Here is a 16713-nt window from a genome sequence, read left to right as displayed (position 1 = left end):
AATAGATGCCTCATATAATGCTCCATGCAGTTATGGCCCCATAGATGCTCCATATAATGCTCCATACAGTTATGGCCCCATAGATGCTCCATATAATGCTCCATGCAGTTATGGCCCCATAGATGCCCCATATAATGCTCCATGCAGTTATGGCCCCATAGATGCTCCATATAATGCTCCATGCAGTTATGGCCCCATAGATGCCCCATATAATGCTCCATGCAGTTATGGCCCAATAGATGCCCCATATAATGCTCCATGCAGTTATGGCCCAATAGATGCCCCATATAATGCTCCATGCAGTTATGGCCCCATAGATGCTCCATATAATGCTCCATGCAGTTATGGCCCCATAGATGCTCCATATAATGCTCCATGCAGTTATGGCCCCATAGATGTCCCATATAATGCTCCATGCAGTTATGGCCCCATAGATGCTCCATATAATGCTCCATGCAGTTATGGCCCCATAGATGCCCCATATAATGCTCCATGCAGTTATGGCCCAATAGATGCCCCATATAATGCTCCATGCAGTTATGGCCCAATAGATGCCCCATATAATGCTCCATGCAGTTATGGCCCCATAGATGCTCCATATAATGCTCCATGCAGTTATGGCCCCATAGATGCTCCATATAATGCTCCATGCAGTTCTTTATGGCCCCATAGACGCTCCATACAGCATTGTACCAGATGTAATGCTGCTGCTGCAATGAAAAAAAAAATCACTTACTCACCTCTCGTCGCTGCTCCTCAGCGTCCCATCTCTCCGCACTGACTGTTCAGGCAGAGGGCGGGGCGCACACTAATACGTCATCGTGCCCTGTGACCTGCACAGTCAGTGCAAGAGGATGGGAAGACGGAGCGGCGCCCGGTGGATGGAACGCAGACAGGTGAATATGAAATACTCACCTGCTCCTGGCGCTCCTGCGCTGTCCCTGCCTGGCCCATGGTACCGCAGCTTCTTCCCGCAGGGCCTGTGGTGACGTCGCGGTCACATGACCGTGACGTCATGGCAGGTCCTGCTCGTGCAGTCGCGCAGGGCCTGTGATGACGTCGCGGTCACATGACCGTGACGTCATGGCAGGTCCTTGTCGCACACCAAACTTAGCACCGGAACCTGCCGCTTGCATGGACCGGTCACCGGAGCGTCGGAAAGGCGGCGGAAGGTGAGTATATAATGATTTGTTATTTTTATTTTTTTATTTTTCACATTACATGTTTTTACTATTAAAGCTGCATAGGCAGCCTCAATAGTAAAAACTTGGTCACACAGGGTTAATAGCGGCGGTAACGGAGTGAGTTACCCGCGGCATAACTCGGTCTGTTACCGCTGGCATTAATCCTGTGTGAGCCGTGACTGCGGGGAGTATGGAGCGGGCGCCGGGCAGTGACTGCAGGGGAGTAGGGAGGGACTAATCGGACTTTGCCCGTCGCTGATTGGTCGCGTCAGCCATGACAGGCAGCTGGCGAGACCAATCAGCGAATGAATAACCGTGACGGAAGTTGCTGACAGACAGACAGAAGGACAGACAGAAAGACGGAAGTACCCCTTAGACAATTATATATATATAGATATATATATTGTAAGAAGGCAGACGGTAAGGACCTGGCTGGCAGGTGTAGGTTGCTGAGGTGGTTTTTTTTGGGCTTTGGGTTTTGGGTTCAGGATTTAGGGGCGACAAAAAGAGCCTGGGTGGGAAGGGTCGCTCCATGCTCCAGCCTGGTTCTTACAGACCTAATAACAGGCAGCTGGTTGTGTGTTGTGTTGTAGCTGGAGAAAAAATGTTCATGGTGGACAGTATATACTAGAGACTGAGAAGTGTCTGTAATACCAAGTTGGGGATACGGTTTGATTCTCTTTGTCTTACCCAGAGAAAAGACTGTTTTGTTATTAATTTGTGCTGAAGAAATGATGCTTTCATTTTGGAGCTGTAAGGTTTATGAAGTACAATAAACTTTATTCAGGTTTGATCTAAAAACTCTGTGCCTGTGTGTATCCATGCATCTACCAGAGACTGAAACCCCTATGATACTACAATATATAACAAAAAACTAGTATATATTACACACCTGACACCTTTTAGATTTTTTTTTTTTTTTTTTTATTGTGGGAACCTGGTTCTATTCAAGTGATGAAGTGATGATGGGGGTCCCTGTGACCATGTATAACTTTCCAACAGCATAGACCCCATGTTCCTGCCTGCATGCCCAATCTATGGGACAGATGGAGACGGCGGAGAACATCCATTCAATAACCATCCATACATCTTCTTATTCCAGGTTACAGAGCTGAACAATGTAAAAAGCATCGTCAGACTCCCGAAAACAGCCAAGAAGCACGCGGTGGGAATATTCTTTACAGATGATACCTCCAAAACGTTTGCTTGTGAGTCAGGTAAGATGTGGGATGTACCTGTAGAGGCTCTTTTCGGCTAGGTGCCATGCTGCGGCCGGACCAACACTTCCTGATCGCCCTCTAGCCTCATAGAAGAATGGCCGCCGCCTATCACAAATACCTGTCATAGCAGAAGTAAAATGTTGTGTTATATTGAGGAGTATAGAAACTCACATGATCATGCAGTATGTCTGATCACAATTAGTAATGAGCGAGTGTGCTCGTTACTCTGGTTTTCTGAGCATGCTCGGGTGTTCTCCAAGTATTTTGGGTGCGTTCGGAGTTTTAGTTTGTGTCTCCGCAGCTGCATGATTGGCAGCTGCTAGACAGCCTGAATACATGTGGGGATTCCCTAACAAACAGGCAATCCCTGCATGTGTTCAGGCTGTCTAGCAGCCGCAAATCATGGAGCAGCGGGGGACACAAACATAATCTATGAACACACCCAAAATACTTGGAGATCACCCGATCATGCTCGGAAAACCCGAGTAACGAGCACACTCGCTCATCTCTAATCACAATGTAACAATATGATTAGTATATTGTAGTCAGTAACTGGGGGCAACCTCTCAATGATTATGTAGAGGCTTGTTGTCAGCATTAATAGATGTAAAGCTGATACTGTAGTATAAGATGTGTATATACAGTCTGATCACAGTGTGAATATGTTACTGATATACACTCCTCAAAATTAAATCTGCAACACCAAGAAGGAAGAGTTGTAGAATTATGGATGGATAAACATATTAATCATAAGTAAATGATGAAAATATAGAATTTTTTTTTAAAAAACATCTCGATTTATTCAGTATGGAGTATGAGCGTGACATGCAGAAATCCCGCACTTACAACCTTGGCTGTTATCTGTAAGGTAATTGATGGTTGTCTGAGGAATGTTCTGCCGTAGTGAATGCACTTGCGCAAATCATCAAGATCCACTGCAGGCAGCTCCTTTACAATTGTTGGCTAATGATGTCTCTGATGTGCTTGATGGGAGACAAGTCTGGTGACACTGCAGGCCATGGTATCACGTTTAGGCCACTCAGACAGCTCACAATAGCACAAGTAACATTTGGCCTGGCTTTGTCGTGTTGAAAAAGGACTCCTGGGACACTTTGGAGAAAAGGCGGTTCCACTGGTTCCACAGCCAAATTAATGTAATACAGAGCTGTTAGCGCACCTAGGATGAAGACTAGAGGGGTCTGGCTGCCGTACATTTTCCTACCCCTCACCGTATTTCGAGGAGTAGGACCGGTGTGACTTTCCCTCGTGAAGGCCTCTTCATGGCATTGACTAGTGTATTAAACCAGTGATCTCAGTAACCATGACAACCTGTCAGACATGATATAGTGGTTAATTGTCACCAATAATTGGAGTAATTGATGGAGAAGCTGTTACTTTAGTATAAGGTGTGTGAATCTCAGGGACATCTGATCACCTGTAATAAAGTAACAAATAGTTAGGACAGGGAGGTGGAGTTAACACTTAAAAATGGCGTCAGGTGTATAAAACCCACTTTCGAACATCATGTTGATAGATTAAGAGGTCCACATTCAAGATCCTACAAAGACCTGGCCCTTCCAGGCATTGCAAAGAGAACCAATTGATTTTGTCTAGAACTGTGTAATGCCTCACTTGGCCTGTGGAGGAGCTGCAGGGAAATTGAGCACTGAGCACATCCTATGATTTGCACATTTTTACTGAACTCTTCTGGTAAAAGTGAGAACCACAGCACAAAATAGCAATGGTGTCTGAAACGTAATTTCTATGATGTATGCAGCCCTACCCCCGAGCTACAGGCTGACCTCTGACAACATTGAGGATTCTGCTCACACTTGGCCTCCTACCACTATTTACATGACTGATGAGAGAAGCGATATCTTATTCCCCATTTACCAATTAAGCCTAAAAACCAGATGTGAAATTTATTAACCGTTTCTGAAGACCATCGATGATGCGCTTTATAGAAGTAAGTGCAGCGAGACACGGGGCGACCGTCGCTCACTGCAGCTGGAAACCGGCCTTAATGGGCTGGAGAGGAGCCAGTTATATAATGGCAACTTAAAACGCGTCCGGAGGAATAACAATCTACAGCCGTATAAGCAGGACTTAATTGAAATGGATTTTCAGCTTCTGGATTTATAAAAAATATGTATCCATTCACTGATGGCATGCGAGATCTTAATGATGAGAGATTAAATCCCAAAAGTCTGATTTTTATTATGGCATTTGCAACTTTTTTGGGCTAGTTTTTGTTGTTTTACACCTAATTTTCTGTTGTTCTTTATTCTTTTATTTGTGCCTTTCTACATTTATTTTGTTTTTTTTTATGTTCAGCATCTTCACCTAATTTATCAATTGCAACTTGTCAGAAAGTCGCAAAATTTTGGAGCAAATGTAGTCGCCTCCCTAGAAAGATTTCATGGGCCCCAAATTTTTGCACCTTTTTTTGTGATTTTTAGGTAGCACATGCGATTTTTTGAGATAAAATGTTGCAAATAGGTTAAAGTAAAAAATAAAGAGCATTTTTGATTTTGCGCAAAAGACAAATAAGGAAAAGTGACTAAAAAAAAAATGTTGATTAGGACTCTTATGTCTATTAGAAAGTTTCTGAATCCCTGTTATGTATTGACTAAGAGGTATTTGCACAAGGCTGGACTGGCCCTTTAAGGGCTGTATATTAGCGGCACAATGACATTTATGGTATACCTGCCTTGTTTTGTGTTTTCCTGCAGATCTTGAAGCTGATGAATGGTGTAAGGTGCTGCACACTGAGTGTCTTGGGACCCGGATTAATGACATAAGTTTGGGGGAACCAGATCTGCTGGCAACTGGTGTAGAAAGAGAGCAGAATGGTGAGAGATGATAAAGGGCCGGTGGTGCAAGTACTCCAGTCACATCCAAAGCTGAACAGATCTGCTGACTTCAGCTACCTGGAACCTTGGCTGGCAGTTACACCTTTAACTGAGATGCTTAATTAAAGGTGTTAAAGGGGGTGTCCACTATTTGGTTAACCCCTTCTCATGTTTGGCCCTGTTAAAATAAAAACGTGTATACTCGCCTCTGGTGCTGGTGCCGTTCCAGCGGTGTCAGCTCTCGCCTTCCCGTGGCTCTCGTGTGGTTGTTATGACGTGTGAGCTGGCGTCCCTGCCCCCGCATTTGGACATATCGAACAAGAAGAGGAAGTCAGAGAGCAGCCGCAGCCCTCACATCCTGTTCAGTGCGTCCGAGGTAGGGATAGTGACGCCAGTGCTGATTGGGCGCAGGGTTCACGTGTCATAACAACCTCACATGAGCCACGGAAAAGCGAGTGGAATGGTCCCGGCACCGGGCATAGGTATGTGTTTTTATTTTAACGAGGCATGAGAAGGGGTTGTCCAAATAGTGGACAATCCCTTTAAGTTTCATTGCATGGTGGAAGATGTAGGATTTCTTCACTACCTATATTTATGATATTCATGATGATCACTTAAAAGGATTCTGACACCAGGTGTTTGCTACCCAATCAGAAAGCAGCATGACGAAGGGGCAGGAGACCTGATTCCAGCAATGTATGACTGGTTTTACTGATTGCTGCAGTTTTGAATAAAAGCTGTTTTGTCTGAAGCAGATCTACCAGTTCTCTGAATGCTGAGCTCTTTATATCCCCGAATGCTGAGCTCTTTATATCCCCACCTACACCATTGATTGGCCGCTATCTGTGTACACTGTGCCTAGGCAGAAAGTTGCCAATCAATGGTGGAGGAGGGTTGAACTATATGGCAGCAGGCCAACTAGTCCTCTAGTGATAATCCCCTGCTGATAAAACTGTGATATTATAAATATTATAGCAGGCAGCCCAGTAAATGTCACATCACTAGAAACAGGGTATCTGACCCCACATTATGCCGCTCTATGATTAGGAAGATTAGGAAGCAAAACGCTGATGACAGATTCCTTTTAAACAACAGGGCTCAACAATTACATGATGTCATGCAGTAAAACTGAATGCAGCTTTGGATGTGACTGTAGAAAAAATGTTATAAACTACTAAAGATTATGTACTAATCCTCATACTGAAATCCATGTTATGTTGTTACAATGGCTTATTATACTGTATAATCTATGGTTGACTTTATTTTTCTGTATATTTTCTATCCTAGTTTTTCTTAGAAAGATTTTTGACTAACGTTCTGTTTTTCTCCCAGAGAGATTCAATGTGTATTTGATGCCGTCCCCTAATACAGATGTCCATGGGGAGTGCACACTGCAGATCACCTTTGAGAACATCAGCTTATGGGATGTGCAGAACCCCAGGTTGAAGCTGGTGTCTTGGCCGCTAAGCTCATTGCGGAGGTACGGACGGGACCCAGCCTGGTTCACATTTGAAGCTGGCAGGTGGGTAGATAGAAGCCTTACATGACCTGCTCTTATTGAATGGATGCCCTGATCCTTAGATAAAGGTCCAGCAGTACATAAATGTCCATGATTAGATGCCGCTCCATTATTAATTAAAGGTCTGTGCCTGTATATAGGTTCATCAGTGGACAGAAGCCTGTCATTAAATGTCATCATTAGATAAAGGTCCTTCATTAGATGAAGGGCTATCATTGGACAAATCATTACACAAAGAACCATTATTGGACAAAGGTTGATTTTTAAACAAAGGTCCATTAGAGGATAAAGGTCAATATCTGGATATAGGTTCATCATTGAATAAAAATGCATTTTTGGGTATAGGCCAATCATTGGATGTAGGTCCATCTTTGGAAGTATGCCCACCATTGGATGTAGCTTCATCACTAAATGAATGTTCGTCATTGGATAAAGGTCCATCATTAAATATTGGTTTATCACTGGGAAAAAGTCCATCACTAAATGAAGGTCCATCATTTGAGAAAGATCCATCAGTAAATGTAGTTACATCTTTGCAGAACGGTTCATTAATGGATGTAGGTTCATCTTTGGGTGTAAGTTCATCATTGGAAAATGGTTCATCATTAGATGTAGGTTCATTATTGGATAAAGATCCATCATTGAATTAAAGGTCCATTATTGGATCCATTGGATAAAGCTCCACGGCTAAAGTAATGGTCATACATTAAATAAAGGTCCATCATTGTATAGCTCATGGAGTAAAAAGTACGGTATATGATCGAATAAATGAAGAGATACATTTATATAATTAGATGCCCATTATTGGTTGGACCGGCAAGCTACAATACCTTATAGAATCGAACAAGTCTCCAAGTTGACAATGGCATCATATAGATTTGGCACAAATGTTAACCCATTGTATACATTTGTTATTGTATATATTTCTAAGGGATAATGAATCTATATAAAATTTTCATATACTTCCTGTCTTGTTATGTCCATCTCTAATCTTCCAGGGGACATTTCATATGACACAATCCCAAAAGACTCACTCAGTCATTAGCAGTTTTTTTTATACTGATAGATAATCCTGGGGTGGGTGATAATATTCTTATCTCAGTGTGTGTTTGCTCAGGGCCGGGAAGTCTCCGCTGTGATGGTGGCAGACAGGCGATGACACTCTCTAGGGGAAGAGTTATGGATGGGCTGAAGAAGACTCATGTTATGCTTGTCTGTTGGCAGAATGTGTGACACCGGGGAAGGACTGTTTATCTTTCAAACCAGAGAAGGTGAAGCCATTTATCACAAGGTTCATTCAGCCGCTCTAGCCATAGCCGAACAACATGAGCGGTTACTACAGAGCGTCAAGAATTCAATGGTATGTACCAAGATAATTGCTTCTGACTATCTATCTATCTATCTATCTATCTATCTATCTATCTATCTATCTATCTATCTCATATCTATCTATCTCATATCTATCTTCTATCTATTTATCTCTCATATCTATGTATCTCATATCTATCTATCTATCTATCTATCTATCTATCTATCTATCTATCTATCTAGCTCATATCTATCTATCTCATATCTATCTTCTATCTATTTATCTCTCATATCTATCTATCTATCTATCTATCTATCATTTTCAGTCTTAGTACAATGAAATAAATCAATATCTACTACTTACTGACCTAAATGGCTCAAAACAGGCATTCTCCAATATTTCGAGTAAACTTCCATAAAGTATATGCATAAACATTCAAGGGGGTTGAGCACTTTAGTGCAATCCTCCATCTACCCTCTATTGGGTCATAAAAGGGAACAGCCCCTCCTAAGAGGCGATTGTCTCCCAGGGGTCACATCTTCCTGCCCCGTGTTATGATAAGTAGCATGCAATAGTCTTCAGGATGTCCCTATATTAGTATTCAGGAGTAGTGCCTCTTTAATAAGGACTAATGATGACATAATGATGATGAAGGGGAATCGGACATTATCTTCTTCTCCAAAGCAGCATGAAGAACCCTCAAGTCAAGCATAGCAACTAAATAAACATTTGTAATTAGGAAATATGTCGTCCTTATCTGATGAGTCTGGTCTTCTTCAATTTATGACTCTAGCGCACAACGTCTGAAACTTGTAATACAAGACCGAGCCTTCAACCCTCCCGGAGTCATTTCAGAATACCGCAAGGAGGATTTTATAACACAAGGACAAAAAGAGAGTGCCAACTAGTGGAGGATAATGGGAATGATTGAACTAGAGTGCCATCACCCTGTACCCCAAGTGTCAGTGTCATTAGTCTTTACCCCAAGTATTAGTATCATTATTCTGTCCCCCAAGTGTCAGTGTCATTACCGTGTCTTCCAAGTGTGGGTGTCATTATCCTGTAAACCAGTGTGCCACTGTTCTAGTATCAGTGTGTTATAATCTTCTACCTCAACCATCAGTGTGCCAAAATCCTGTGCCCCAAGTGTGAATGTCACTGTCCTGTATCCCAAGTGTCAGTGTCCTTGTCCTGTACCCCAAGTGTCAGTGTCCTTGTCCTGTACCCCAAGTGTCAGTGTCCTTGTCCTGTACCCCAAGTGTCAATGTCACTGTCCTGTATCCCAAGTGTCAGTGTCATTGTTCTGTTACCCAAGTGTCAGTGTCATTTCCCTGTACCCCAAGTGTCAGTGTCATTGTCCTGTACCCCAAGTGTCAGTGTCATTGTTCTGTATCCCAAGTGTCAGTGTCCTTGTCCTGTACCCCAAGTGTCATTGCCCTATACCCCAAGTGTCAATGTCACTGTTCTGTATCCCAAGTGTCAGTGTCATTGCCCTGTACCCCAAGCGTTAGTGTCCTTGTCCTGTACCCCAAGTGTCAGTGTCCTTGTCCTGTACCCCAAGTGTCAGTCATTGTCTTGTACCCCAAGTGTCAGTGTCATTGTCCTGTACCCCAAGTGTCAGTCATTGTCTTGTACCCCAAGTGTCAGTGTCATTGCCCTGTACCCCAAGCGTTAGTGTCCTTGTCCTGTACCCCACGTGTCAGTGTCCTTGCCCTGTACCCCAAGTGTCAGTGTCCTTGCCCTGTACCCCAAGTGTCAATGTCACTGTCCTGCACCCCAAGTGTCAGTGTCCTTGTCCTGTACCCCAAGCGTTAGTGTCCTTGTCCTGTACCCCAAGTGTCAGTGTCCTTGTCCTGTACTCCAAGTGTCAGTGTCCTTGTCCTGTACTCCAAGTGTCAGTGTCCTTGTCCTGTACTCCAAGTGTCAGTGTCCTTGTCCTGTACTCCAAGTGTCAGTGTCCTTGTCCTGTACTCCAAGTGTCAGTGTCCTTGTCCTGTACTCCAAGTGTCAGTGTCCTTGTCCTGTACTCCAAGTGTCAGTGTCCTTGTCCTGTACCCCAAGTGTCAGTGTCCTTGTCCTGTACTCCAAGTGTCAGTGTCCTTGTCCTGTACCCCAAGTGTCAGTGTCATTGTCTTGTGCACCGTGTCAGTCTGTAATGATCCTGTACACCAAATGTCAGTATCATTGTCCTATGCTCCAAGAATCAGCATCATTACCCTGTATCCAAGTGTCGGTGTCATTATCCCATACCCCAAGTGTCAGTGTGTGGCTCCCCTTCTCCACCTGGACAGTCATACTGAGATTTGCTCCTTCTCCTCACACTCTGATTAGTGATGGGCCCATGATTGTGCTGGTAGCCGCCGCTGTTCAGTACTATGCGCTGTTCATTGCGGTGCCGCTCTCCATGGTCCTGAAATGGATGTCACTACATTCACGGCACAGAAGATGTGTGATGATTGCTGATAGCAGCCGCCATATAAGACATGGCTGCTGTTTGCCGATCGATGTCTCTGATGACTTGTGTCCTGTATTTTCACCACTTTTCCCCTCTGTAGGCTCTCTATAATTGTCAGCTGTCTCTGAGCTAGTGGGTGGAGGGTAGCTGCTAGGATGTCATCAATACACAGCACACAGTGACATGAGGATTTCTACACTTGTCTCTCTTTGCAGCAAATGCTCATAAGTAGTAGCAGCAGCATGGAGGGAATTATAAAGCAGTACTGAGCAGTGTAGCTGTGATTTCAGCAGCATCACTCTGCATCTGTGCTACTTTACCTCACTCTGTTCCTCCACCCCTCTCCATAGACTTCAATCAATAGCTGTAATCTTATCCCTCAGTAAAGCTGGCAGTTTGTCATATTTTGGCCAAGATGGATTTTTATCAGTTTTCCAGAGTGAGTGGAGAAAGAAGCAGTTTTTTCTGATAAAAAAAAATTCCAAAGTTTTTTATTTTCACTTGTAATATTAATTTATATAAAATTTTGTGAAATTTCAGTGGCTATTTAATACGGGATGGGTGGATATATATACTTGGTAATTCTAAGGCATCGGCATGCTTATCAGGATATCAGGAGGAAAACCCGCTATAACAATTAAAGGGTCCAGTCAGCATGGAGAAATCAATGTGGATTACCAGGAGCGGGATGAAAATGGGATCATGAAGAATTTTTGCAAGTAGTATCCTGATCTTAGGTAGGGGACAGAGCTATATAGTGGAAGGAGGCTGCTAATAAGATTATTGTGCTTTTCTTTCAGCTTCAAATGCGAATGAGCGAGAGGACAGTATCTCTCAACACCATGGTCCCATTACCTCGCAGCGCATACTGGCAGCACATTACAAGACAGCACAGTACAGGACAGCTCTACAGCCTGCAAGGTGAAGTACAAAGAATTCTACCTACAACTTTACATCATTGACTTTTAGAAGAGCGCTGACTTATTATTTCAGTGTACTGACTTATTATATTACAGCACTCTTATAGGAGCACTGACTTATTATCTCAGGGCACTGAGTTATTATACTTGAGACCTTACACTATAAGAATACTGACTTATTATACTACAGCACTTATAGCATGAGAGAACTGACCTATCTCAGGGAACTGATTTATTATACTAGACCACTTAAGTATAATATAGGAGCACTGACTTATTATCTCAGGGCACTGAGCTATTATACTAGAGACCTTACAGTATAAGAATACTGACTTATTATATTACAGCACTTATAGCATGAGAGAACTGACCTATCTCAGGGAACTGATTTATTATACTAGACCACTTACGTATAATATAGGAGCACTGACTTATTATCTCAGCGCACTGAGTTATACTAGAGAACTTACACTATAGGAATACTGACTTATTATATTACACCACTTACAGCATAAGAGAACTGACTTATTATCTCAAGGCACTGACATAATAAAACACTACTTTCTAATGCACCAGCAATGACTTATTATATTACTGCACTTTCCTATAAAATAAAAGCACTGACTTATCTTGAACACTGACTTATTATAGTAAAAGCCTTCCATTATAATATAAGAGCATTGACTTACTATATTATTACACTTGTAAATAACATAGCAGCACTGACTTATCATCTCGAGACACTGGCATAGAATATAAAAGCACTAATTTATCATTATAGGTCACTGTCAACTGACTTATTACCTCAGGGGAGTCAGGCACTTACTTATTTTATTAGAGCATTTGTAAAATAACAGTGGTGACTTACTTCAGACGCTGACTTATTATATTAAAGCATTTACTTATACATAAGAGCACTTAGTTATCGTCTTAATACATTGACTTTATATATTGGAGCATTCACTTATATGAGCAAGGACTTATCTCAGGGCACTGATTTATTATATTTGAGCACTCGCCTATATCATAAGGGCACTGACTTATTATCTCATGGCATAGACTTATTATCTCAGGGCACAGAGTTATTACATTAGAATATTTATAAAATAGCAGCACTGACTTATTATATTGCTGCAATAATGTAAAACAAGGCAGTCCTAACTTTTAGGTGCCCTAATATAATAACTTGGTGCGCTAAGCACTACGTTTTACATTAGTGCAGGGATAAAATTAGTTAGTCCTGTTATTAAAGGGTATATCCGGGATTTTACAAAAAAACAAAAATGTAACTAAGCAATAACAGGCAGGTAATTGCAGCTTACCTGCCTGTTGTGCACGGCGCTGTTCTCAGAGCTCTGACTTATTATCTTAGAGCTCTGTCTTATTATCTCAGAGCTCTGACTTATTATCTTAGATCTTTAAATTATTGTCTCAGAGCTCTGACTTATTTTCTCAGAGCTTTGAATTATTGTCTCAGCGCTCTGACTTATTATCTCAGAGCTCTGATGTATTATTTTAGAGCAGTGACTTGTTACTGCAGATGACTCAATTGTTATCTCACATCTTTGAGATAATGGTGCACTCACTAAATACAAATAATACATGAGTTACTTGCAGACCGAGGCCCTAGTATAACAAACCACAGTACAGTCACAGCGAAGGTGAAGCTTGTTAATCAGCTGCTCGCTCCCGTCATTAATATATGTGCAGGATTATTAATTACTCTTCTACTAATGAAAAGTAAATCAGTTTACATATTAAGGAGCCGGCAGCCGCTCCACATGGAGATCAGGTAGGATAATTAAATTAAATGAAAAATAAAAAATACTCCATGAAATCGGCCACAAGTACATTGGTAAATGATCTGCATCAATCTCAATTACTTGAGCCGGCTGAGGACATGTTATTGATTTCCAACATACTTGGCTTCATTTACTTGGATACATTATATGAATTTATAATCGCCTCCTAGGAAGAGAATAGATTTGCGTCAGCTTTTGTCTGTGCCTCACCTCTCCTTATAGTTACTGTTCAGTGTCAAGCCCAACAGTGCAGCCTGCAGTTGTCAGGTATCGCCATCTAGTGGCGTTCTTGGGTAATACAGCCTTGTGTGTTATATTACAGACAACATACAGGTGCTTCTTACAAAATTCGAATATCATCAAAAAGTTAATGTATTTCAATTCTTCAATACAAAAAGTGAAACTCATATATTATATAGAGTCATTACAACCTGAGTGATCTATTTCAAGTGTTTATTTCTGTTAATGTTGATGATTATGACTTACAGCCAATGAAAACCCAAAAGTCATTATCTCAGTAAATTAGAATACTTTATAACACCAGCTTGAAAAATGATTTTAAAATCTGAAATGTTGGCCTACTGAAATGTATGTTCAGTAAATGTACTCACTACTTGGTTGGGGCTCCTTTTGCATCTATTACTGCTGAGATGTTATGGAAGCCCAGGTTGCTTTGATATCAACCTTTGATAGCCTTATAGATGCCTCTCCATTACTAATCCATGGGTTTGATGTCACCAGACAATACAAAGGTGACATCAACCCCACAAATATTAACCCAACTTGCCACCGCTACAGGGCAAGTGGGAAGAGCTGGGCAAAGCCCATCTCTAGTCACAAATAATAATATGGTATCCTGAGATATTATTAATAGTAGAATCTTCTGAGATAATGTGTAGCTAGCAGTCTGATATAAGAATATTTCTACGTGTCGAGATAATAAGTCAGTGCCAAAATATCTAGATGTCTGAAATAAAGTTGTAAAATGTTGAGAATATGTAGAATACAGGCTCTGAAATAAGTGACCTCTCACATCATTGGCCCAAATCGAATGATAAAAAGGTAATCTTACAATTTTTCTTTCTTCTTCTGTCTCCTCCTGGTGTGAAGACCTCTCCAACCCACAGAAGCTTCATCGGACAGACACATTTCCCACGTACCGGTCTGAGCACTGACAGACGCTGCTGTGGACTTCTTGGTTATACTTTAACAATATACTATTTGGAACTAAAGAGAAAGCTCGAACTACTTATCTCCTGCGACCGACGAGACGAGCGGTGCCAACCATCAGCCCGGATATTTATATATTCTAAAATGCAACTTTTTTTTATTCTCACCAACACTGTGCTTTAAACATTTAGAAAGAACTTCTTTTTTATTTTTACCTTAATGAAATATCATCTGTTCATATCAACGAGTGTAATCTGGCAACTCTGCTGCTTGTTGTGGAACTACAACTCCTAGCATTCTATCAGAAACGGCTGGGAGTAATTTCACATCAGCTGGAGAGCAACCTATGACTTCTCGGATCTGATCACTTTTGCATTTTCTTGTTTTAAGTTCTGTTTTTGGGGGGTCTGAGTCTTGTCCTTTTGTATCTCCCTGGCTGGTTATTGTACACACATATTCATTTTCCCCGTGTGCCTCTAAATCCCTGGATTGGCGAAATGTTTCTGCTGTGGAGAAAATCAAAAATGGCTAAAATTCAAATCTAGGAAATACAGCATTTATGGATATTATGAATTGGAGAAAATTAATCCTTATTAACTTTTTTTATGACACTAATGATTAATGGACCATCCTGGCTTTCTACAAATGGGTCTCCTTGTCATCTATTAAAAAAAAAAAAGAAACAGGTAAAAGCCTGGTAGAGAACTTTTGGGATATAAGTTAATAATAATAATAATCATCTTTATTTATTTAGCGCCAACATATTCCGCAGCGCTTTACAGTTTAAGAGTTAAAGGGAAACTGTTAGCAGGTTTTTGCTATGTAATCTGACCGCAGCGTTATGTAGGGACAGAGACCCTGATTGTAGTGATGTACCACTTAGTTTACTGGGTTCTGCAGTTGTGATAGAATCATTTTTTTGTGCTGCAGATCTATCAGAGCTCAGTTGTCGAGCTGTGTATAACCCGCCCGCACTACAACTTTCTGTAAACATTATACAATGAGAAAGCTCAATGTTAGAGATGTGGTTGGACTAGGAGGCATGAGCCCAGTTGTCCTGTGGTGATAATCTCCTGCTAATAAATTGCTGATTGTAATAACACAACCGAGTAAGTGACACATCTCTGTAATCAGGAGCTTTGCTCTTACATTTGTTGCTCTCAGATTACATAACAAAACAACCTGCTGACAGATTCCCCTTAATACAGCACATACAGGAGCCTGAAGTGTAGGTGGTAAGGGAGAGAGCAATAATTTGCAGAATATAGCACTATATATCACTATGGATTCACACAAGATTAGTTCTAATTGGATTTTCTTTCATATCACAATGTGTAGTAAAACAAACATAAATCTTGCAATTTTCACATTGACAACAAGGACTATTCCAACCTCTTACTTCCTGTTCTTTGAGGAAATTCACATGTAGATTGGCAGCAAGACATTGACTCCAACCCTACAGGGGCGTAACGATCGTGGTCGTAGATGGGCATGTGCGGGGTGGGTCTGCCAACGCTAGCTTCAGTTGGATGTGCATCCAAGCTAGCCAATTATGCCAGGAAGAGGCCCATGGAGGCACAGGATGGAGGACATTATTATAGGATGGGGACAGTATACCAAGAAGGGGCCCATTATGGGGACATTATTACAGTAAGGGGCCTAGGAAAAAAAAAGAAATTATATCAGGAAGAGGCCCAGAATGGGGACATAATCTGGAGAGCATAAATTATTCTGCAATTGAGGATTTCTTTTCTATTTATCACTCTATTCATTTCCAATCTCAGAGTTCTTTTCTCAGGCGATCTTTGGCTTTCAGTCATCCTGTTGTCATCATTACTTACAACCTCCACTGATTTCTTAAAATAAATGACATCATGATTACATTTTAAACTAATTGTTACAAAATTCTTTTTAAGGTCTATCTTTTCTGTGTCTTTTTTTTGTCTTGTAAGAATTTTAAACCAACAGCTGAGGCAGACATCATGAGGTTCTGCAGCAGCAGCAGCAGCAGCTGGGATATATATTATTTGTTGTACAAAATGAAATTCAGTGTCATAAAATAGTGATGAATTTTACAGCATTATGTTACATAATACTATTTTGTGACGCGTAATAATATATCTTATCATAACTAGATGTTCTCAGCTGGGATCTATTACCAGTTTGCTGTTTTGACCAGTCCTGTGTATGCTCATATGGGCCCGTCCGGTCATAATCCTTATATAATGTGAGAACTGATCAAATGCAGCTTATGTCTGCTGGCCCTTATCTGAGGCATCCGG

At 41.4% G+C, this 16713-nt stretch overlaps 1 protein-coding gene across 1 annotated transcript in view; it reads left to right on the top strand.

Annotated features, from left to right (window-relative positions):
- Positions 1–16318, top strand: part of DOK5 (docking protein 5) — a 154072-nt gene extending 137754 nt beyond the window's left edge. Inside the window, exons 3-8 of the mRNA XM_077253171.1 lie at positions 2287–2401; positions 5137–5256; positions 6589–6778; positions 8000–8135; positions 11340–11460; positions 14372–16318. Of these exons, the coding sequence (XP_077109286.1) occupies positions 2287–2401; positions 5137–5256; positions 6589–6778; positions 8000–8135; positions 11340–11460; positions 14372–14436 (747 nt within the window). The 3' untranslated portion in view covers positions 14437–16318. The remainder of the gene's footprint in view (positions 1–2286; positions 2402–5136; positions 5257–6588; positions 6779–7999; positions 8136–11339; positions 11461–14371) is intronic.
- The last annotated feature ends 395 nt before the right edge of the window (positions 16319–16713 follow it).

This window comes from Ranitomeya variabilis, chromosome 4, assembly GCF_051348905.1.
Source record: "Ranitomeya variabilis isolate aRanVar5 chromosome 4, aRanVar5.hap1, whole genome shotgun sequence".
Taxonomy (NCBI): domain Eukaryota; kingdom Metazoa; phylum Chordata; class Amphibia; order Anura; family Dendrobatidae; genus Ranitomeya; species Ranitomeya variabilis.
The sequence above is the reverse complement of the archived record's forward strand: the minus strand, read 5'-3'. Positions and strand labels throughout refer to the sequence as shown.